The 23,065-nt window shown below is 51.9% G+C and overlaps 2 protein-coding genes across 2 annotated transcripts in view; one reads left to right on the top strand and one right to left on the bottom strand.

Moving 5' to 3' along the window:
- Positions 1–1,283: 1,283 nt before the first annotated feature.
- DDRGK1 (DDRGK domain containing 1) lies at positions 1,284–11,817 on the bottom strand. The gene is made up of 9 exons (XM_032419770.1): positions 11,671–11,817; positions 10,058–10,264; positions 8,521–8,633; positions 8,208–8,309; positions 5,466–5,588; positions 5,136–5,174; positions 2,518–2,574; positions 1,958–2,006; positions 1,284–1,584 (listed from the first exon to the last, which is right to left on the bottom strand). Exons 1-9 carry the CDS (start codon positions 11,759–11,761, stop codon positions 1,418–1,420), a joined length of 948 nt encoding a protein of 315 aa, XP_032275661.1. The 5' UTR covers positions 11,762–11,817; the 3' UTR covers positions 1,284–1,417.
- A 5,203-nt stretch (positions 11,818–17,020) lies between these two features.
- Positions 17,021–23,065, top strand: part of ITPA (inosine triphosphatase) — a 12,536-nt gene continuing 6,491 nt past the window's right edge. The window contains exons 1-6 of the mRNA XM_032419901.1: positions 17,021–17,141; positions 19,169–19,226; positions 19,321–19,385; positions 20,022–20,095; positions 21,155–21,186; positions 21,460–21,575. Of these exons, the coding sequence (XP_032275792.1) occupies positions 17,076–17,141; positions 19,169–19,226; positions 19,321–19,385; positions 20,022–20,095; positions 21,155–21,186; positions 21,460–21,575 (411 nt within the window). The 5' untranslated portion in view covers positions 17,021–17,075. The remainder of the gene's footprint in view (positions 17,142–19,168; positions 19,227–19,320; positions 19,386–20,021; positions 20,096–21,154; positions 21,187–21,459; positions 21,576–23,065) is intronic.

Here is a 23,065-nt window from a genome sequence, read left to right on the forward strand (position 1 = left end):
CACCCCACCACCTTCTCAACCTAGGCGCCCGCTGGAATCTCCCACTGATGCCGCCTGGGTCCCACCCCCAGAGATTCTGATTCCACTGGTTCAGGATGCAGCCTGGCATGAGACTGCTGACAACTCTCCAGGGGCTTCTAATGAGCAACCAGAGCTGAGAAGCATCACTCAGACTATAAGCTTTCTTTTCCCTTTATAATTTTGTTTCTTTCTCATACTGCCAGTACCTTTCTCTGTTTCTTCCCTCTCCTACTGGACTGTGGGCTCCCAGATGGCGTTCCAAACAATGCACGTGGCCCTTCCTAGCTCCAGGTGACTCCGAGTGCCTGTAGCTGACAGAAGCAGTAGTCACGCCTCACTTGGAATTTAGGCACTATAGTTAATATTTATGGCACCAAGTGAGTCAAAATCATCCTTGATGACACTCAGGAAGGCTCTACCCTACAGCCTGATGTCCTGTCTCCATCACCATCTCCATAGACCATTTCCTCCAGGGTGGGAACAGAAAGCTGCCTCCTCTACCTGGCAGAGGAAGTAGGTGGTCTATGTTTAAGGGCAACCTTGCATAAAAAATACACATTTAAACCCATGCCTCACCCCCAGCACAGCAGGATGCTCACACCACGAACAGCCCACGGGAACTGGAGTGACTGACCCTATAGGAGAGACACATCTCCCATCACACCCACTCCTGAGCATATGGTCCTTACATCCACCAGTGGGTGGAATCACCCACACCGTTTAAACTTTCTGTCCAGGATAGAGAGCTAAATTCATGGGACAGACTGTAAGAAGCGCCTCTCTCCACTGCACCACTCTATCCAGCTCAAGCAGGTTCCTTGCTTCCTTCTACCTGCCTAGCCTCTCCCTCCCTGACCGCCCTTCCCTCCCTCTCAAAGGCTGATGTTCCTTAGGACTCTATCCTTGGCACTTCCCTCTTCTCCTTAAGGGCTCTCAGCCCTCTCTGTAGGGCTCCTGAAACCATCCATATAACCAATAGTGAGACCTTCCTCCCCATTTAGGGGAGATGTTGCCCTAAGGTTGCTCACTTTTGCTCTGGGAAGTGGGGGAGAGAGAGAAATTCTCATCTTTGTAGGGTACAAAGGAACACAATAAATGCTCAATACTCTTTTTCAATAAATGAACGCATGGTAAGAATGGAACTTTCATCTGCCTCCACAGGCTCCTCCCATTCACCCCCAAGATTTGTTCTGAGGACTAGACTTGGCTGGCTCACCTGGGATCCCAGGCCAGGCCTTCTGTCACACCAAGCCACACCAAGCTCAGCAGTGCTCACAGGCCTTTAATCTATAACTGCCTGGCCACATTCCATCTCTCCCCCAGGGTGGAGGGGAGGGTTCAAGTTGTACAGCCAGGTAGGCTGTGCTAGCTCCCAGTCCAGAAGGCAAGGGCTAGGTCAGGCTGGGGACTGGACAGGGGGCTCCCGGCCCCAGGCGATGAGGGAGCTGCTGGCCTGGGCAAGCTCAGCGATGGCCACCCGGCCCCGCTGTCGGATGAAGTTAGCCACGGCAGCCAGCTCCTCGGGGGTTATGTAGATGAACTTGCCCCGGTCGTCCATCACACCTGTGGGGACAGGAGGGTTGTGGGGCTGAGCCCTCTAGGGCGCCCTCCCCGACGCTGCCTGAAAATGCCCGCCCACCCACCCCTTCACAACTGGCTCAGAGCCCTCCAGGCCTGCCTACCTCCCTGGGCTCCCCTGGCTGCATCCAGTCCTGCCTATGCGAGTGAAATCAGGCTTCCTTGCCTGTCCCTGTGACCCTGAGTCACTCCCAGGCCTGGGCATCTCCCTCTGCTCAGCGCCCCTCCTGCACATCACTTCCCCACCCAGGGCTGAGAAGGGGGGTCATCCTGCCTCTGCAACAAATCCCTGCAGGCCCTCTGTGGCTAGACACACCCCAAGGCCAGGGCCTATGCTGACTGACTCTCACCCCCTCACCTGTCAGAGTCCCCTCAGCCAGCAGGTCCTGGATGCGGTTTATGGTATCCTATGAGAAGAAGAGGTCTCAGAGCAGAGATGGGCACTGCCGTCCCAGAAGACAGCTGCACTCTCCCTCCCACCACAGTCAAATCTCCTCCTCTCCTTCTCATGGCCATCCCCAGTGTGACTCTTTGTGTCTCCTCTGGAGGGGCTCAGGGGAGACAGGGCTGTGGTCCTGGGGCCCTGTAAGACCCCCGAGAGAGGCTTTCTTCAAGGCAGGAGAGGAGTGGTGGGGACATTTGGCTGCGAAGGCTGACGCAGCCTGTTTGCAAGAGAGTTGTCAAGGTAACTGGGTTTGGGCTGCCTCGCTTACAGGGGCCGCTGGAGTGATGGGGTTTGGGCTTTTTTCTTTTTCCTCTGTCTAGCAGAAAGACAAGATTCCTGGGGTACCAAAAAATTCCTACAGTCTACTCTTGCTTGAGGGCATTAAGACTCCCATCTTTAAGGCAGTCCCCCTGTGAGAGCCGTACAGACCCCGTGGCCATATTCCATGGAGCAGGCCACCTTCAAGGGCTTACCTGAGTCCGCAGGCCCACCTGGGAAGCCAGGTCTTCCAAGAGCACAACCTTGGACTGCTGCAAAGAGGGGGAGAGGAGAAAGCCTCTCAGCACAGGAGCCCTCTGAGGTTGGTACACCCACCTGTTCTGCTCTGGGTGGCTGGCTAAGCAGGTTCCATGCTCCCAAGGGAGAGCCTTGTTTCCCTCACACACTACTCACGCTCTCCCAGCTGCCTGTACGTGTACACACACACACACACACACACACTCATCGACTCTCTCATGCCCCTGCTTACGGGGAGGGATCTGCCCAAACCACTACCTGCCCCATGAGTCACGTCCTGGCCTGGGGACTACCCTGGGACAGGCACCCATGGAGAGTCGAGCACAGCTGCTACCTTCTCCTCTGCATCCAGCCGAATCATTTTAACATTATGAACAGGCTGGAAGGGGAAGCACCATAGAGATGAAGGGAGGGGCTGACAATTGCCAAAAGCTTATCAAACAACCGTCACTAGGACCCGTGTTTGCTGAAGACCTGCCAGGACAAGGAGCTGAGAAGTGTGGGGCGTGCAGTGGTGAACAAGACACCGCTCCTGCCCTCGAGCTCAGAGCCGGTGAGAAGACAAGCGAGAATGTGGACAAGAAGAGAGCAGATGAGAAGCCCCGATGAGCCAGGGTCCTGGTAGGAGAGGTACAGGTCATTCTTCTCTCACCTCTGCTCACTGCCCCCTTGGCCTAGAGATCCCCACCCCCTGACACGCCATGCTGCTCACCATCCTCTTCACGCTCTTGAGGCACCATGTCCACCCTTAAAATCACTGTCACTCAATCTGCTCAGGGCTTTCCACACACGGCCATGCTCCTTGTGCTTCCCTCACCCCCTTGGTAGAAACTTTAGTTCCTGGTGGGGTCCACCGCTGGGTCCTACGCAGGCATCTGCCCTGCCTCCCCCACAGACAAAGAGCATGTGACTTGAGAGAAGGCGGTCTTTTGCGTTTCCAGGAATCTTCCATAGCAAATGAGCTGGGGGAGGAGTGACACGGTGACGCCTCCTCAGCTGCAGATGGCATGTGACTGTTCAAAATGCCAAAATGGATGTGCAAGCAGGGAGGCAAGTGAGTGGCGGTTGGGCCAGGGGGTGGCAAGCACAAGGTGACCTGCCCAGCTGGCCTCTACCTAAGAAGCAGGGAGCAGGCACTGGGTTCTCAGTGACAGCTCAGAATGTGACCGCAGAGTCACCCCAGCTGTCCCTGAAGACCTGGCCTGAGGGGATGCTAGGGCCAAAAGTGTGTTTACAAAAACAAACCAACCCACTCAGCCCTGCTCAGAAGGGAGAGAGGATCAAAAAGAGCAAGTTAGGCCTACACTGCACATAAACTATGCCCGGCACAAAAACATGCCTCCAGTTCTGAAATCCTAGGACTAAAGGGCCCATTCCCCTGGAGCCTGGGAGAAGGCAGGTGGGCTGAGTTCTGGAAATCCTCCTTCTCCCTGCAGACAGCAGCTCTAGGAGGACCAGCCTGCATAGGCTGGAAAGACTTCTATAGTCCAGAAGAGTCTGGAGAAGCCCAGAAAAACTCTCCAGAGAACCTCTGAAAGCAAGGCCTGGACTTGCCTCTACTCAAGTCTCTACAGAGGAGAGGGGGAGCTGAAACCGTGGACGAGGGCTTTCTGGAGGGCAGACTCAAGACCTGTCGCTGCCCGCTGGGTAGGTGGGGATGGTGAATTCCAAACAGCAGCAGGAAAGTGTGGGAGATGTCCTGTCAGCCCTCGAGGGTGTCAGGGTGGAAATGGGTTCCATCAGAGGGAAATGAGCTCTCTCCCCCACAGGAATACCAGGCCCCCAGGCTATGAGCCCAGCCCCTTACTGCTGGGAGGAGTTTGAACCCTGCTCCCTTTGGAAGGGGGGGAGGATTATGCAAGGCCTGGCTCCCTGGCACCCCCTAATAGCACCCCCCCCACCACCCCCACTCCCTCTGCACTCCTTCCCTCAGCCGCCTCTGCACCTCTGAGCTGCACTTGAAAACCTCTCCCCTTGTCGCATCCTTCGTGGGAGAGAAGTTGCTTAGCAGCAAAGCAGAGCAGGACGTGCTTATGCAACCTGGAGCAGTACCCAGCACGGCTACAGACAGAGGGGGACACACGTGTTGCCCGGCCCTAGATTCCAAAGGAAACATCATCCTGTTTCCCTGAAGACCCAAGTTCCTGATCAGGAACACGTGGCAGGGGATGCTTGTTTCAACTCAGCAAAGCCTCAGTGTGACAGAACTGACAGAAAACACATGTGAAGAAACTTGAAAACACAGTGACTCACTGAGCGTGGGGTCTGAGGAGCAGGGAGACTGTCAAACTGAATGTGAGGAAGTGATTGAAGGCTCAGGCCTCCCACACAGACCAGGTCCCTCTCCACTGTCAAAGAAGAGGCTCTTCTGGCCAGGACCAGGCAGGTCAGACTCCCAGGTCCCCTGCCCACTCCGGCATGAGCTCCAGCGAGCCGCCGATAGCCCCGGCTCGGGTCCACTCCCTCCACGCCCAGAGAGTGCACGTGACACACACGCACACACACACATACGCGCACACCACACACATGCGTGAGGCAGGGAGCTGACACCCAGCTCTGTCCTGTGGTTTCTTACCTTAATATAGCTGATGAACTCGGTCAGGAAGCTGTGGGACTAGAGGAGCAGAGAATTGGGGTAAGTGTCCCCCGTGCAGGGGCTACAGGGGTCTATGCCTACCCACCCGCCTGCCACCTGCGTGAACAGAGCTGCCCGCAGTGAGGGGTTCGGAGGCACCGCCTCCTCTCCTGGGGACAAGGCCTCTGGCCACTGGAGCCTGCGGGGCCTGATGCCCATGCCCCTCTCAGTGCCTGACAAGGGCGGCAGGCAAGGAACGATGGGGTGTCTGGGATGGGGTGGCGGGCTTGGTGGGCATAGAGATGAGCTTTCCAGGGGCAGCAGGCCCACCTGTTCCTCAGTCATGGTCTCGCCCACACCTTCCTCCTCCACCACGAAGGCTTCCTTCAGTTTCAGGTACTCCTCATGCTCCCGCTGGGCCTGCTCCTCCCGGGCCTTCCTCTCTTCCTCCTCCTGTGGACAAGAGTCAGGTACGTTGGGGGCGGGTGCCCACCCCATCCCTGTTCTGGGCTCTGCTACCCCCACAGGGCACCAGGGCATACAGTCCAGCCCTTTCTCAGGGACAGAGCTCCTTCAAGAGACTGCTCCCTCAACCCCAAGCTGAGCTACAGGCAGAGGCCCCTCTTCTCATCAGTTCCATTACCTCCCACACGTGTGCTGCTCAGCCCCCTCTCCTCTAAAATCCTGCCAATGACCCCCCCCTTCCTGTCATGTCCAAACTTTGTGGACAAACACCCAGGCTCCACTTCCTCATCATCCATTCACCCCTCCCACCCACTGCAGTCTGGCTTCTGATACTCAACCCCGCCGAAGCAAGTGCTATGGTCTCAGCCACCATCCATCCCACCAAATCCAAGGGACAGCCATCAGCCTCATAACCCTGTCCTCTCAGTGGTGCTGGGAAGAGCTGACCATTTCCTCTTCCCTCGCCGGGCTGGCAGATCCCACCCTCTCCTGGGTTTCCTCTTGCTCCTTGGGCCATTCTCCTCACCTCCTCCATCGCTCAGCCCTGTCCCTCCTCCCTCCTCCCCTTCCTCAGGCCACCTCGCCATGCCCACAGCATCAACAACCATCTCCTTGCCAGGGACTGCCACAGTTGTACCCCTGCCTCAAATCTCTCCTCCCACACGACACACCCACTGGGCCATCTTACAGGCACCTCGAGTTGAGTACGTCCCAGAAAGACCCTGTGATCTACTCCCCACACGTCCGGTGTTCCTCCTGGGTCCCTGGCTCAGTGAGTCACACAGCCATATGGCCAGCTGGTCAGAAATAAAGTCCTATCTACCACTTCTGCCTTCAACTTCCGGAAAACTTCTCAGCCCATCCATATCACTCCATCACCACCACCACCTAGTGCCACAGCTTCCCTCCACGTCATCCTATTTTCCACAGCTCTCAAAAAGATTTTTTTAAAACACGTAGCTAAAGCTGGAACAGAGAATATACAAAATAAGCCTGGAGCATCTTGCAATGCCAAAAAGTAAGAGAGTACTCAGAAAACAAAACAATGAGGTTACGTCAAAGGTACATGGGGGCCAACTGCAAGAGCTCCTGATGACCTACATGACAAGATAAATAAGGTCCTATCAGATCGTAACGCAATGCACAAAACTAATATCCATGAGTCCACATTGGTATAAACAAACAAATATATACACAGGGAAGAAAGATAAATCTTCTGTACAGAAAAATCCTGATACTTTGCATACTCTGCTCTTGAGGAGGTGGAGAATAACTCCCCACCCCTTAAGTGTGGGCTGCGCATAGTGACTTATTTCCAAAGAACTACAGGAAGGAGGAAGTAACATTACAGCAGACAAATCTGGCAAATAAAACCTGAGCCAAGCAACCAGGTTAACATCAGTTATGACAAGTTAAGTTGACAACACGTATCCTTCATATGCTACATCAAGAATGGCGCTTCATCTGTGATCTTCTTCCCAAAAATCCATAACCCCAGTCTAACCACGACAAAAAAATCAGTCGAGCAAACTGAGGAATATTCTACAAAATATTTGCCTAATACTCCTCAAAACTATCAAGATCATTAAAAGCAAGGAAAATCTGAGAAAATGTCACAACCCAGAGGAGCCTAAAGAGACATGGTAACTAAGTGTAATGTGGTGTCTTGGAAGTGACCCTGGAAAAGGACAGTAGGGGAAAATTAATGAAATCCGAATAATGTGTGGGGTTTAGTTAGGACAATGTATCGATATTGGTTGTGGGAAATATACCACAGACAATGTATCCATACTGGTTGTGGGAAATACACCAGGTAAGTAAGGTGCTAACCCAGGGGAAACTGTGTGCAGAGGAGAACCCCAAGACATTTAAGATCCATCAGGCAGGATGACCTTCGGAAAGGCAAAAAATAAAGGTAAAATCTCCCCTGATGCCTTCTCTGCTGTGTTCTGGCCCATTTGCTACAGCACCCAAAGCCAGGCTCCCTGCCACCCAGGGTCCCTGGACAGCAGGGCCAGTGAGAGGCCAAAGGCACCAGCGAGCTCTTCCTAACTGGGGCAGCCCTGGCTCTCACTCTTTATGCACATCACACCTTTGTGATGTTCCCTTGTTCTCTGGTTCTCAGAAAGAAGGAAGCATCTAGCAAACAAATGCTCATTAGCCACCTCTACCTCAGTGGTTCCCATTCTCTGAGCATCTATCTCCTCCAGGTCAGGCCCTAAACAGGAACTGGCTCAGGCAGGACCGATCAGCCCTTACAGTGACCTTTAACAACTTTAAGGCCTTTAGAATCCAGACTCTACTCCCTCTGACTTCTCTCCTTCTTGCTTAGCTTGTTTCAGCCACTCCAACCATCTCAATTTTCTTTACATGCTTCAGGCATGTTCAATAAATCACATACACAAAAATCCCTGTCTCTGGCTCTGCTTTTCAGCAGCGGTTTTACACAGGTTGTGTTTAGAGTCCAGGGACCAAATAAACCAGGGCCTGCTCCTGAAACCAGTCCAAGGCCCATCTTCCAGGTCAGAGATGTAACGAGTTGCATGAGAAGCATGGCTGCCTGCTCATGGGTCAGAGGTCAGGATGGGGGGGGGGGGGCTCTTTCACCTTTTGTTCCTCCTCCAGGCGAAGTCGCTCCTCCTCTTTCTTCCACTCTGCCTCCCTCTGGGACTCGAGGCGTTTCCGCTCCTCACGCTCAGCCTCCTCTGCCTGGAGAGAGGCCTTCATAAGGAGCACATCCCTACCCCCCACCAGAGCTTGCCCACCTCACGAACAGGCCAGGGGGCCAACCTTGGGCCAGACCACGGACCAAGGCTGTAAGAGACAGTCAGGCAAGCAGCATGCAAAGAGCCCAAGGGGAGGGCCTGACGTAGGGGATGAGGAAGGCAGGACCCTTTCGCACTCCAACCCTCCTGCTTGCCTCACGCTGGGCTTTTCGCGCCTGTTTCTCCTCTAGCTTCCGTAGTTTCTTGGCTCCAATTTTCCCTGACAGGTGACTTTCCACCGGCTTCTCGATACCTTCTTCCTCCTGGGCTGAGTACGGTCAAAGAAAGACAGGTCAGGTCCTAGAGAGGGCTGATGAAGATGGATCCATCCTACCCCTTGTCCCTCTCCACATGGCGGCGGATCCCGTTCCTCTCACCTGCAAATGTCACTAGCCCAGCTCTGCCCTCCACAGATATCTACCATGAATACAGAAATTAACATTCTGAGTCTGTGTATGTGAGAGTGTGTGTGTTGTCGGGGGGTGTTGAGGGTAGAGGGTAAGGTAAGGGAAAGGTGAGGGAATCATGGGGCAAGGAAACAGATAGTAATTTTAGATCCTGCATTGCCACAAAAAGGGAGGTGTCAGGTTCCAATATCCGAGCGTCTGAAAATCACAGGCAGGGATGCTTGGGCTTGCAGACTTCTCTGGTTTGTCTCTGAGCCAAACCTCCAGGGAAAGACGGCCTCATGGGGAAATGTATCCTTGCCTCATATCTGAAATTGTCCTCACTGTGGTCAGGAACTGCTGAGGGTTCCAGGCTCAGCCCCTGGCCAAAAAGACAGCTCCAACCCCAAGACTACCTAAAGTTAGGGCCAGCTAAAAGTTAAAGACCTGTTGGGGCACCTGGGTGGCTCAGTTAGTTAAGTGTCCAACTCTTGATTTTGGCTCAGGTCATGATCTCATCAAGCCCCGAATCTGGCTCTACGCTCAGCGTGGCATCTGCTTGAGATTCTCCCACACACACTTTTTTCCCCTCCCCCTCTGCTCCTCCCCCTGCTTGTGCTCCCACACATGCCCTTGCATGTGCGTGTGCTCTTTCTCTCTCAAATAAATAAAATTTAAAAAGACAAAAGGAATGGCACCAGAGTGCCTCTTTTTAGAGCCAAAGGGGCTAATTCCCAAAAGTACAAGGGCAAAGGCCTCAAATGCCCCTTCCTCCGGCTCAAGCCAGGTTTGAACACTGGAGAAAAGATATTTTTTCCCACAATCCCAGGGGCTCTGTTGGTCTCCCAGGGATATGGAAGCTCTGTCAACAAAATGTCTCCAACCCCAAACCCTTCCAGGGTTACAAGTGACCTCACCTCAGGAACTGCAGAAGCTCTTGGCTAGGTACTCTGGCCCTAGGGTGAAGCTCTCAGAAGATGACTGTGCCCATACCAGTAAGGTGCTGGGATATAAGAAGTGGGCTGAGGAACTCTCTAGGTCAATCTGAAGATGACTGCCCTCTTGCTTAGACACTGAAAGCCAAAATGAAGGAAGAGGGGGCTGGCCCAATGGAACAGGGGTCAGGGTCCAGAACTGCTGGTCAGGGTCCAGAACTGGGACCAAAGGATGGGTCCCAAGTCTCCCCGCCCCCAACCCTATCCTGTGGCTCCCAGACAGGTCTCCTACACTGTAGCTCCACACTCCACTCTTCTACCCTTCATGCCCTAAACCAGCCCCTTTCTCCTCCAGGCTGGGCCCTTCTCACCTGGGATGATGGCTTCCTCCTCATTCTCATCCACTTCTGCCCAGGCGACACGCTGGGCTCGACGCTGGGCCTGCAGGCGACTGCCCAGGTCTCTCCGGCGCCGGGGCCTGCCCCCGACTCTCTGCTCCTCAGGTTCCAGGGGCCGAGGCTGGGCCACTGAGCCTGTTACTACCGGCTGCTCCTCATTGTGCAATGGTTCTTGGCCAGCTGTAGGGAAGAGAGGAATCACACAACTGTCTAGTAACCCAACCCACCTGATGGCAGGGGAGTAGCAACCTGGAAGCCTCACCCTCCACTCAACTTCCTCCAGGCTCCGGCTGCCTGAAGCACAAAGCCCCAATTTCTCAGATCATAAAGGCCTTTATAACCCAGACCCACACCTTGGTCTTTTGCAGCAAGATCACCTGTTCCCTCCTGCCTTTATCGATACCTTTCCAGCTGGCCTGTCAGAAGACTACCACCCTGGGGCGCCTGGGTGGCTCAGTCGTTAAGCGTCTGCCTTCAACTCAGGTCATGATCTCAGGGTCCTGGGATCGAGCCCCGCATTGGGCTCCCTGCTCCGCGGGAAGCCTGCTTCTCTCTCTCCCACTCCCCCTGCTTGTGTTCCCTCTCTCGCTGTGTCTCTCTCTGTCAAATAAATAAATAAAATCTTTAAAAAAAAAAAGAAGAGTACCACCCTGCAAGAGGAGCACCTCTGGGAAGCTCATCCTGACTTCTCTAGACCACATCTGCATGCTCACTGCAGGACTGCATTTATTTCTTGCCTAACACCACCTGCCACAGTTTTATAAGGCATGCCAACCGGGAGCACACCTGAGGTCTGAGGCTTCCTTTCCAGGAAGATTTCTTGGCTATCTGCCTTTTCCAGGAAGATTTCTTGGCTATCTGCCTTTCCTCAGCTCTCTCTCCCCTGCCCTTAGAGCATGTAGGTGCTCTGAAGTAGCTTGTGGGTCCAGAGAGGGGCAGAGACATATACACAAACCCACATACTGACAAGACATGGGGGATGGAGGACGACAGGCGTATCTGTTCTGTACCCTGGCAGATGACATGAGCTCCTGGTCAGGGCGCAGAAGAGAGAGAAGGGTGCATAGGGCTCTCTTTGAGGGGTAAGGAGAGAGCTTCAAGGAGTTACAGCTCATAGGTAAGCACAAAACACTCAGGTGTCGCCTTCTTGGCACCCGCTCTGGAGCCAGCCTGGGTGGGACGGGACACCCCGGCGGCCTCTCCTAGGAGCGCACAGGGGGACAGCCCCAATGACGGATGGGAGCATGTCCGCCAGGGGAGCGGCCCCTCTGGGTCTAGAGAGCCGGGGGTCGAGGAGAGGGATTGAGTAAGGCTGTCTTTGCGGCTGGGAGAAAGGTGTAGGGACGCTGCCATCCCGTCCGCGAGTACGGTTGCGGCACTGCGACTCGCCGCCCGGTCTGCGACGCGCAGATATGCGCAGGCGCGCGGCTGGCCTGAAGCGCGACAAGCGCAATCCGGCTCCGAGCTAGTCGTCAGCCCAGCCAGGCAGGCCAGCGCATGCGCAGGAGCCGCGGGCGAGGGCCTACAAAGGCTCAGGAGGCCAGAGAACGCGGCCCCATCGGCCCTGGAGCGGCGACATCTCCTACCTGCTGTCGTCCGGCCCCGGCTGCGAGTCAGGAAAAAGATAAGGCCGACAAGCAGAGCCGCCGCCACCAGGTACACCACGGGGGACACCATGACGACGGCTTCCAGGCGGAACCGGCGCGTCCACCCCGAAGCCCCGGATCTCCCGGGCCCCGCCCAACGGCCATATGGCCCCTCCCGTTTCCCATTCTAGACTCCTCCCACCAGCCGGGGCCCCGCCCAGGCCGCACACTCCGTAGAGACGCCTCAATTTTTTACTCTAAGAGGAATTTGGGGGGCATGCAAATACTCATAAGTGGAAATTATCGCAAACGATTTTGTGCAGTGAGACATTTATATGTGTTTTAAAAGCATTAAGCAACATCACAGAGCGTTTATAAAAACATACATATGTAGAAAAAGTACAAAAAGATGCTTAGGAATGATACACACCAACTTCAGGATAGGTGTTAGGAGGAGGGAAAACGATGGATGGGATTAGGGGCAGAGCTTTGCCTGTATCTGTGACATATGATTTCGTTAAAAGAAGAGAGGGGAGGGGAAGAGACCAAATCTTATATTTAAATGAATCGTGATATTATTTTTGTACCCAGAACTGCAATTTTATACCTATTTTAGCATAAAATTAACTTTATTAGACTAATACGAGAATTAGTGACCCAGTTTTCCATAGTGCGCACTCAAAATTTAAGTACCCACAGGGAATTTAAATTTCCCTGTAATTCTTAAGAATTTTTTAGAAACTAGGAACTAATTATACCTCAATAAAATCGTTTGGGAAAAAAAAAACTGTGCACAGTATGTAAACTCAAGATTTTTGAAAAAGCAAATAGCAACTACCGGGAATTTGCTGTAAGAGCAGTATGAAGCTTTTTGTGTGTGTGATAACACAAAGATCCAAGGACCAATGCGATGAAGTGGAAGATTTGAAAGAAGATGGCACCATGTGAACATTTTAACATTTGTTAAGCTGAAATAGTGGGAACTTCTGCATCTATTTTATTATTTTCTGTAACTCTGGAATATTTCATAATTTACATTTTTAAATTTTAAGCAAGCAAATAGGCCAGGATAGGTGAAATAAAAATAGCAAATGTTGAAAATTATTAAAGTTGGGTAATGGGTATATTTGGGCTCATTATACTGCTTTTTTTTTTTAAAGATTTTATTTATTTATTTGACAGAGAGAGACACAGCGAGAGAGGGAACACAAGCAGGGGGACGGGGAGAGGGAGAAGCAGGCTTCCCGCCGAGCAGGGAGCCCGATGTGGGACTCGATCCCAGGACCCTGGGATCATGACCTGAGCCGAAGGCAGACGCTTAACGACTGAGCCACCCAGGTGCCCCTCATTATACTGCTCTTTTCTATTTTTTGTAAGTTTGACATTTCTGTTTAAGTGTGGAATTTCCCATAATAAAAAATTTTATTAAAAACTAAAAATTAGGGGCGCCTGGGTGGCTCGATTAAGCGTCTGTCTCTGGCTCAGGTCATGATCCCGGTGTCCTGGCAGAGAGCCTCACACTGGGCTCCCTGCTCAGTGGGGAGTCTGCTTCCCCCTCTCCCTCTGTCTCTCCCCCTGCTTGTGCACACATGCACGCACGCACACACACACACACACACACACACACACTCCCTCTCTCAAATAAATAAAATCTTCTAAAAAACTAAGAATTATGGGGCACCCAGCTGGCTCAGTTGGAAGAGCATGTGACTCAAACTCACGATCTCAGGGTCATGGGTTTGAGCCCCACAATGGGTGTAGAGATTTCTAAAAAACATGAACTTTTTGGGGCGCCTGGGTGGCTCAGTCGTTAAGCGTCTGCCTTCGGCTCAGGTCATGATCCCAGGGTCCTGGGATCGAGTCCCACATCGTGCTCCCTGCTCGACGGGAAGCCTGCTTCTCCCTCTCCCACTCTCCCTGCTTGTGTTCCCTCTCTCACTGTTTCTCTCTCTGTTAAAAAATAAAATCTTAAAAAAAAAAAAATGAACTTTAAAAAAAAAACTAAAAATTAAGACTTTATACATTTTTGTGTGTAATTTGCACATGCACAGAAAGCTTCTGGAAGGTCAAAACAAACTGGCAATAGAGCTAACTCTTCCTTGCTGCCTCAAACAGATACCGTTTTTTCAGTTTTCATTTAGAGTTCTCAGGTTCTCAGAGTCCTGGACCCCAAGCATATTATCTAAGGTTTGTGGACGGGGAGGAAGGTGGCTGGGAGAACAACAGTGAGACAGCTGCTGCCCTGGTCCAGTAGGAACAGAACAGGGCTGGGTTCAGACAGTAGCAGTGGAGGTGGAGTGGAGGGACTGATTGGAGAACTATTTCAGAGGTAGAATTGATAGGACCTAACAAGCTCCCTTGAGAGCAAGAATCATCTTTCTTTGCTTAACTGGGGTTCCCTCACAATTGAGGGGTATATGATTCCAAAGAGATTTCCTGTGATATTCCTTACTCAAGGTTAGAGGGTAAAAATTCACATATTTGAACTCTAGCAGAGTCCATTTAATGAATGAACTAACACAATCCCCTTTCTCTCCATTCACAGAAACTATGAACTTGACTATCTCTTTATACTTCGCTCATCAGTTAAACCATCAGTACATTTCTTTTTTGTTGTTGTTGACTAGGAAGATTTTTGTCACTGCAACCAAGAGTCCTGACTAAAGATCACATATACACGGACTTTTGCATACGATTTCAGGGATTCATGTATTTCCTCTCTTCCCACAAGCTCTTGTACTCTTAGGCCTTCAGCTTTAGAGTGAGGTCTAGCTAAAGTGAATACCCACTCACAATATTCCCTGCTTAACAACCCTTTGTGGACTCCCACAGTTTGCTAGGTGACTGTCCTGGCCTCCCCAGCCTCGGTGATGATCCCTCCAGGACCTAGTGCTCCCAGGGGCACTGCACTGACCATACCACATGGTACTTGTCTGTGTGGTGCACTGGATGCACATCCCTGGCAAACAGGTTCTTGCCTGTGGTTGTTGCTGAAGCCTTCAATAGTCAGGAGGTTAACATTGCAGAGGGGAACCTCCTCTGCCTCTCCACCTCCCTGGGGATACCCCATGACTTCATGAAGAAGGAAGACAGATGACACAAAGGGACGGCTACTCGCTCCCTGAATCTAAACCACTATGGTCAGATCTCCAAGGAGCCTCACACATTGCCTCATCGAATTGCCTGAACAGGGCTTCCGGACCACTTGAGGACACAGTAATGCCTTTTGGACTGTGCAATATTCCTGCTATGGTAAAGTCACTGAGCAAAGGTTTTTAGAGAACATGCAGTTTTTTGCTATTCCCTAACAAATCCTGGGGGCTAAAAAAAAATTTGAGATTATCAGGGGACAAGAACATTAAGCAAAATACCTCATCCAGACAGACCTCTGACTTCTGATATTCCTCTGTCAGGAGTTTCCTCATCAGGAGAGAGGGGCCCTGAATCTGCCCTTGCTTTTTTTTTTTTTTTTTTTAAAGATTTTTTTTATTTATTTATTCATGAGAGACAGAGAGAGAGAGAGAGAGAGGCAGAGGGAGAAGCAGGCTCCCAAGGAGCAGGGAGCCCGATGTGGGACTCGATCCCAGGACCCTGGGATCATGACCCGAGCCGAAGGCAGACGCTTAACCATCTGAGCCACCCAGACGCCCTGCCCTTGCTTTTAATCTGTGCTTGCTGAGTCCCTGGAGGAAGGAGACAGGTGACTTGTTCAACGGGGGTGTCAGCAGTGGGTCAAGGCCTTTGGCACAGGTGGGTCTGTTGGGGCACTTTCTACCCTTTGCTATTGTCAGGGCGGGGGGGGGACTTTCCTCTGCCCTATGGTCCTCGCTGGCCTTACAATCAGACTGACATGAGACAGATTATGAGAAAATAAAATTTGATAGGCGTGTGTAAAGGGAATCCACATAGACGAGATTCTAAAGACAATGAGACAACAGGATGCTTCTATGAACTAAGAAGGGGTAGGGGCCTGAGGATACAAAGGGAAAAAAACTCATTAGCAAGGTGAAAAGGGATGTTTGGGAAAAACAAGGTTGCTCTATTACGCAAATAAGATAAGTTCCTCAGGGGGGAGGGTGTGTGGTCTCTTGTTAATACTTTCCTTCCTGTTGCAGGCTCTCCTTTCCAATGTAAATTGTGGGAGTTATGGGGGAGGCAGAGAGCCTTTACTGCATCTGCTGTGTTTTTATTACTTTTAACTCAATCTTTATGTCAAAGTGGCACATATTGGGGCAAAGATCTGGCTGAGGCAGTGGGCATGGAGAAGGCATGATAGATGTGAGAGGCTGTAGGGATGAGGGAATGAAGGAGTTGAAATACTGAGGTCCCAAGCTTGGGAGATGAGTGAAAAGACAGGGCTTGCTTTAGGCTATGCCAAATTTAAATTCAAAGGCAAGTAGTTGGATCTAAAAAAAAACCAAAAAATAAGCTCATAGATAACAGAGGGCAGATTGGTGGTAGGGTTACAGGAGAATGGGTGAAGGGGGTTGAAAGGTATATACTTCCGGTTATAATCCTGGAGATGTACAGCATGGTAGCATGTTGACTACAGTTAACAATACTGTACTGCATATTTGAAAGTTTGCTAAGAGTAAATCTAAAGGTTCTCATCACAAGAAAAAAATGTGTAACTATAAGTCTCATGTTAACCAGACTTGCTGAGGTGAATGCTTCTAAATGTATACAAATATCAAATCATTAGTTGTACACCTGAAACTAATATTATATGTTAATTATACCTTAATTTAAAACAAGTTCTTTTTTTTAATCCACAAAGTGATCAAAGCTGGCGGGCAAGGAAAGAAGGGAGTAGGGCTGGAGGTGAGGTCAGGTTTGCAGTCCTTGTCCAAAAGAAAACAGTTCTCAGGGGCAGATTTGTAGGTGCCCGCGGAGAAGGCGAACCGTCCAGGGCACAAGGCTGCAAGCTCATTACGGTGCAGGTTCTTTGCCTCCCTCGGTGCCCCCTTCCCAGAGAGGGGAGAAAGCAGGGGTGGGGCCGGTGGCTGCAACGGTCTCTTCTCCTCTTCGAAGACAGCGCCCCTTGGCGGGGAGGGCCTGGTTTCAACACACTCGACCGCCAGTCCCGGGAAGACCCAGCAATTCCGGCGCTGACGGGCCGCGCCATTTCCCTCCCTTTTAGCGCCCGTCGCCCCAGGCTGCTCATCCGGAAAGGGGGCGCTCTGTTCCCCAAGGTCTGAGCAAGGAAGCCGGGCGTCCAGGACGGCCTTCTCGCCCGAAGGCAGCTAGGCTGCAGCTAACACGCTAGGCGCTCGGTGGGAGCCCCAGGACCCCCCGTCCAGGAGCCTAGGCCGGAAGCTGCGCCGCCCGCTTCCGCGTCAGCCGGAAGTGCCTGCCACTTGAGGCAGAGGACTTCCGGTGGGTCTGCAGGGCAGTCGGGAGTCGGCATGGCGGCCCCCTTGGCCGGGAAAAAGATCGTGTTTGTCACGGGGAACGCCAAGAAGCTGGAGGAGGTGCCGGGAGGGCGCGGGGGGCCGACCAGTAGGCGGCTGGGGGGTAGCGGGTGGTAGGGCTCGCTGGGGATCGGGCGGAGAGGCGGCCTCCAGGCGGAGGGGGCACGGAGAGGCCGACCCGGGCGTGTGGAACGGGTTGGTCCGCGCTGAGTGAAATGGCCGTGTGTGCGGAGTGGAGCGGGCCGGTGGTTGGCTTTAATAGAATTAAGGCGTTGACAGATCCAGGCTTGCGAGCTCGGGAGCTGCGGGAGCCAAAGGAGTGCCGGGTCCTTAGTACCTGTCCCAAAGGTCATCTATTAGGCTAGACCCCGAACGGGGACTCTTGACACTCCTCTGGAGCTGATCCAGACCCCGCTGCCGACCTGGGGGTGGCAGGGGCGAGACAGAGCGTGGGACAGGCAACCAAACTGAGCCGTCCACGCTCCACCACCGTCCAGAAATGTGGTCCTCAGCCTCTTTTCCTCTTCTTTGAAATGGGGATGATTTGGAAGGTCGGTTTCACAGTGCAGTAGGGAGGAGGAGTGAAGAAAGCATTAGATCCCCAAAGTTCCTGACTCTGGGAATCTTGCGGCTAGCTGTGAGGATTCTGCGGGTGGATGGATAGCCTTTGGCTGCAAATAATAGAGACACACAGGGAACTCATGTCAACTACTAGGTGACTCTTCTGGGAATACAATGTTAAGATGTCCCACAAGATTTGAGGAGTCTCCCGAGGGCCTGTCTTGTCCTCGTAGTTCTCTCTGGATGCTCATCCTTTTCCTAGTAAGCGTTTTTCTGCTTACTTCGCTCCTGGTGGAGGGGTCAGTGAGGCTTCTGCCATACATTAGCTCTCATTAGCCTTGCTTGGGTCAAGGGTTTGCCCCTGCTCAGTCAGCCATGGCCAAGGAGGTGAGTCATGGTGCAGAATCAGGGTGACATCCACTAGATATGTTGAGGCAGACGAGTGGGACCCAGTCATTAGGGGACCGACCTTTCATTTGTCCACAGCATAGGGAATGATGGCACTTCTGTGGCAGTACAGGGTGTCCTACTCAAGAGCCAGAGCCCCGTGCTGATAAAAAGTTTGGGATCCTGAGGCCAGGCCGGTCAAACAGGCAAGTAGCGCCACCCTGAAAAAGAGCCCATGCAGGATAGTGGGTGCCAGCTCCCAAGCCCATCTCTGTGTCTGGTTGAGAATGTGGCCTCCTATGTTTTAAAAAGTGGCTAGAGTAGAGGAGGCTCACCGAAGAAGATGGGTTAGATGAAGTTGGCTTAGAACAGGGTGTCTTGACTCTTCATCCCATAGCACTCCATTGACAGGCTGATGAAGCCTGTGGACCGTTTTTCAGGAAAGTATTTTTAAATGTACAAAGTAAAATACATAGGGTTACAAAAGAAAGTAATTCTATTAAAGTACAATTCTCAATATAAATATTTGTGATCTAGTTAACATACACTTTTTTAATGCATTAAAGGATTCAATCTAGCCGTGTGTAGTTACCATAATTTTCAAATAGGGTTGTAAATATTTTGAGATATTTGCTACAGCTGTAATGGGATATGACAACATCTGTGATTTTAATAGGTTTAAAGGTCACAGGAACTGCTGATGCTATTTTGGTTTTCTATATTTACTCACAATTGAAAGAGATGCTAAATTTCAGCTAAGGGTTAGTGAAAATAAAGGCATTTTTTTCCCCATCCGGGTTCACAGGCCTCTTGAATTCTGGGTAACCCCTGATAGAGAATTGCCAGAATAGGAGGTTACATAGAGTTTTAGGGAGCAGGGAGAAGGGAAGAGGGTGTCCTGGGTGGGGGGTTAACATCAACAGAGAGACCTGAAGTAGGAGGGTAGGAGACTGAGGAGATGGGGGAGCTGATCTGCTGGAGTGGGACCCTGAAGTCTGGAGTGAGGCTCATGGGCCTGACTTACTAAGCTTTAGGGGGGCTGTCAGGAGAGTTACCTGAAGAGAAAGGTGGGTGACAGCTTCTGTAGTAACAGGGAATTGTTAACAAATGGTGATAAATATTCTTTCATTTTGGAACAGGTCATTCAGATTCTGGGAGATAAGTTTCCATGCACTTTGGTGGCACAGAAAATTGACCGTATGTCTCTGTTTTGTTTTATTTCTGAAAGATGGTTTGATTTCTCTGTCTCCCTGTGACCTGACTCTCTTTGTATATCTGTTTCTCTAACAAGTGCCGGAGTACCAGGGAGAGCCTGATGAGATTTCCGTACAGAAGTGTCGGGAGGCAGCTCGCCAGGTGCTTGCTCCTCGCGTGTCCCAAACTTGTTCCTCTTGTCCTGGGGCTCCTGGGGGCTGTACCTGCTGGGCTCAGGCAGAGAATAATAGGGTGGGCACAATTGGTCATAACTTCAAGGACCTGCCCAGGCCTAGCTAGATTGGGGTCAGTTAATGTTGGCAGAGGAATACTACCTTTCTTTCTCAGCCTTTACTGCATAGTATCCCCAGACCAACACACACACGCGTGCGCGTAAGGGCACACACGTACACATATGCACACACTTGTCTCCGATTATCAGATACATACATTCCAGTGCCTGCATTCTCCCCACACACATCTGCCTCCGCACTCACACATCTCTGTGGAATTGGGAAAGAACACTTCCCGAAGCGTCAGGCTGTCTGAGTGTGAATCCCACCTCTCTGGTTGCTGTGCCTGGAGTAAGCTTTACAACCTTCCAAGTTTTTGGTGTTCCTGTCTCTCGAAGGAAGAAAAGAGATTAGCCAGGGGCGGTTTCCTATAGCTGTTAACTGCAGCTGCTGTAGATCCCAACTAGCTTGGGCCTGGCCCCAGCCTGGCTGGCCTGGGAATTCAGGTTAGGGACAGGGCCTACTCCGGTCACAGGTCTCGGGGCTTCGCCTCCTTGTGTTGCAGGTACAGGGGCCCGTACTGGTGGAGGACACCTGTCTGTGCTTCAACGCCCTTGGGGGCCTCCCTGGCCCCTACATGTGAGTCCCCCCCCCCCCCCCCCCCCCCCCCCCCCCCGCAGGGCCCTGGCCACAAAATCACCTGAACTTGGAAATGATTGGTTACCTGATATTGTGGGTCCTTCACTGTCTTGGTGTCAATACCAATATTTCACATTGTCCTGAGGAAGGATTAGGGATGGGGGAGAGGCATGCCTTTCTTTTGTAAAGTGTGAGAATGTGATTGTGTAAGTGGAGATGGGCCAGTGGAACCCACCTGCTGGAGAGGTACATTCGTGGCAGATCAGTTTCAGGAAAAAGGAAATAAGGAAGTTGAGATCTGAAAATGGATTTCCTTAAAACTATCCAGTGCCCTGGACACCCTCAGATGGCCTTTGTGTATCCCTAGGGTACACATATCTCACTTTGAATGCTCCTTGCTGGGGTTGGAGGGCATAGGCAGGAGGTGCTTTTGCTGGGTTTTGGATACGTTTGTCTTGAACTTCTGGATTGCCTGTATGTTTGCCAAGGCAGTAGCACCCGTATGTGTTGCTCCGTATCCTCACCAGCACTGAGTACTAGGACTTTAATGTTTTGCCATGTGGGGAATGTGAAATGTTACCACATTTGGATTGAATTTGCATTTTCCTTTTTTTTTTTTTAAGATTTTATTTATTTGAGAGAGAGGGAACACAAGCGGTAGGATGGGGGGTGGGCAGAGGGAGAGGGAGAAGCAGACTTTCTGCTGAGCAGGGAGCCTGGTGTGGGGCTTGATCCCAGAACCCTGAGATCATGACCTGAGCTGAAGGCAGCCACTAAACCGACTGAGCCACCCAGGCACCCCTGAATTTACATTTTTCTAATTACCAATGAGGTTGAGGCCTTCATAGGTTTTATTAATTCTTCTGTGCATTGCCTGTTTACTTCCGTCCTTTTTCCTATTGGATTATTCCTCTTCATTTTGAGTTAAGACATTATCATGCCCCCTGGCTGTCCTGGGGCTCTAATCCTGGGGGTGGGGTGAGGGGGGTGCAGCCCAGAGAAGATGGTAGGAAGCTCCATCTGTACCTGGTGTCTGACTCACCTTTATTTCTCTTGCAGAAAGTGGTTTCTGGAGAAGTTAAAGCCTGAAGGTATTAATCTCTTTTCCCTCTTAGCTGTTGGGAATTGAGAATCCGGAGGTGGTCTGGGGGAGGGGTCCCAACTAGTACAGTAGTAGAATAGAATAACGAGCTCCATGTCCCCATCACCCAATTTCCAGGGTATTAAGCACAAAACCTATCCGATGACATGTATAAGCTCCCCAAATTGGGTGGCTTCCCAGGGCCTCAGGGGTGGGGAGTAAGGCTGGGAGCTGAGCTGCACAGACATCACTACACTCCCCTTCCCCCCACCGCCCCCCGCAGGTCTCTACCAGCTCCTGGCTGGGTTCGAGGACAAGTCTGCCTACGCGCTCTGCACGTTCGCACTCAGCACCGGGGGACCCGGCGAGCCAGTGCGCCTGTTCAGGGGCCGGACCTTGGTGCGTACCCGCGCTGCCTCCCCCGCGGGCCACCAGAGGGCGCTGCGGCTCCAGCCAGTGGCCCAAGGTCTAAGGCAGGAGGGTGGTGGGAAGGGCTCGTGGTCAGTTAGTTCCCAGAGCTTTGCCCAGACATGCCCCTGAGCATCACAACTAGGAGTGCTGTCAATCCTGAAATCTATCTGACCTCTGAGGCTGGTGTTCCAGAGATACACGGTGGCTCATGGCTGTTGAGGCCTGGTCCACCCAGAGCTCTGCACTGTGTCCCCTCCTAAGAAGCAGATGTGGAAACTGAAGGTGACCGCTCCCGGAGCTGCACGGACAGCCCAAATTTCTTCCAGCTCCCATCCCTGTCCAAGTGTTGAGGTGACGACTTCCCTAGAGCATCTCACATCCTTTACAACTTCTCATGTTCCTGTAGAATCGAACTTTCCCCAGCTCATTCCTTCCCCAGCTAGCCTTCAGCACAGCCCCGCCTGCCTATCAGACCCTTGGGTTCAGCTGCTTCTCACAGGGTCCACACCACCCTCGGGGCTGGCCTGCTCCCCCGCAGTGCAGCCGTTTCCTCCTCGTGTCCGGGTCGATGCCTTCTGGCCCATCACTCCTTCTGCTTGTAATAAAATCCAGAGTCCTGAGTAGCCCGCAGAGCCCCACCCCAGAGTCTCCACTGGGGGCTGTCCATAGACATTTCATGATGCCCTGCCTGGTTAATTTTTTTTTTTTAATAGTGGTAAAAAACCTAAAACTACCATCTTCACCACTGTTCCGAGTTCGGTACAATGGTACTGACTATATGTGCACTGCTGAGCCACAGACCTCGCACTTGCTCGTCCGGCAAAATTGAAACTATACCTATTGAATAGAATGCCCCCTTCCCCCTCCCCACCCACCCCTGGCAACTGCTATTCCGCTTTTGTTTCTAAGAGTTTGGCAACTTCAGACCCCTCGCCTAGGTGGAATCCTGCACATGGTGTTTGTCTTTTTGTGGCCGGCTTATTTCTTGGCATAATGTCCTCCCAGGATCATTTGTGTGGTAGCGTACACAGAATTGTGTGGTAGGTGACAGAATCCCTCCTTTTTACTGCGGCTGAATAATATCCATTGTATGTATATGTGCATTTGTTTTGTCCGTTTATCTGTCCATGGGCACCTAGATTGCGTCCCCGTCGGGCTAGGCTGAGTAACGCTGCTGCAGACACAGGTGTACCAGTTCCCCTTGAGATCCTGGGCTCCGTGCCTTTGGGTGTTTACGCAGAACCAGGATGGCTGCGTCCTAATTGCTGGGTTACATTTTTTTTTTTAAAGATTTATTTATTTATTTGAGAGAGTGAGAATGAGAGAGACAGAGTACATGAGAAGGGGGAGGGTTAGAGGGAGAAGCAGGCTCCTTGCCGAGCAGGGAGCCCGATGCAGGTCTCAATCCCGGGACTCCAGGATCATGACCCGAGCCGAAGGCAGACGCTTAACCAACTGAGCCACCCAGGCGCCCCGCT

Source organism: Phoca vitulina, unplaced genomic scaffold, assembly GCF_004348235.1.
Source record: "Phoca vitulina isolate PV1807 unplaced genomic scaffold, GSC_HSeal_1.0 scaffold22, whole genome shotgun sequence".
Classification (NCBI taxonomy): domain Eukaryota; kingdom Metazoa; phylum Chordata; class Mammalia; order Carnivora; family Phocidae; genus Phoca; species Phoca vitulina.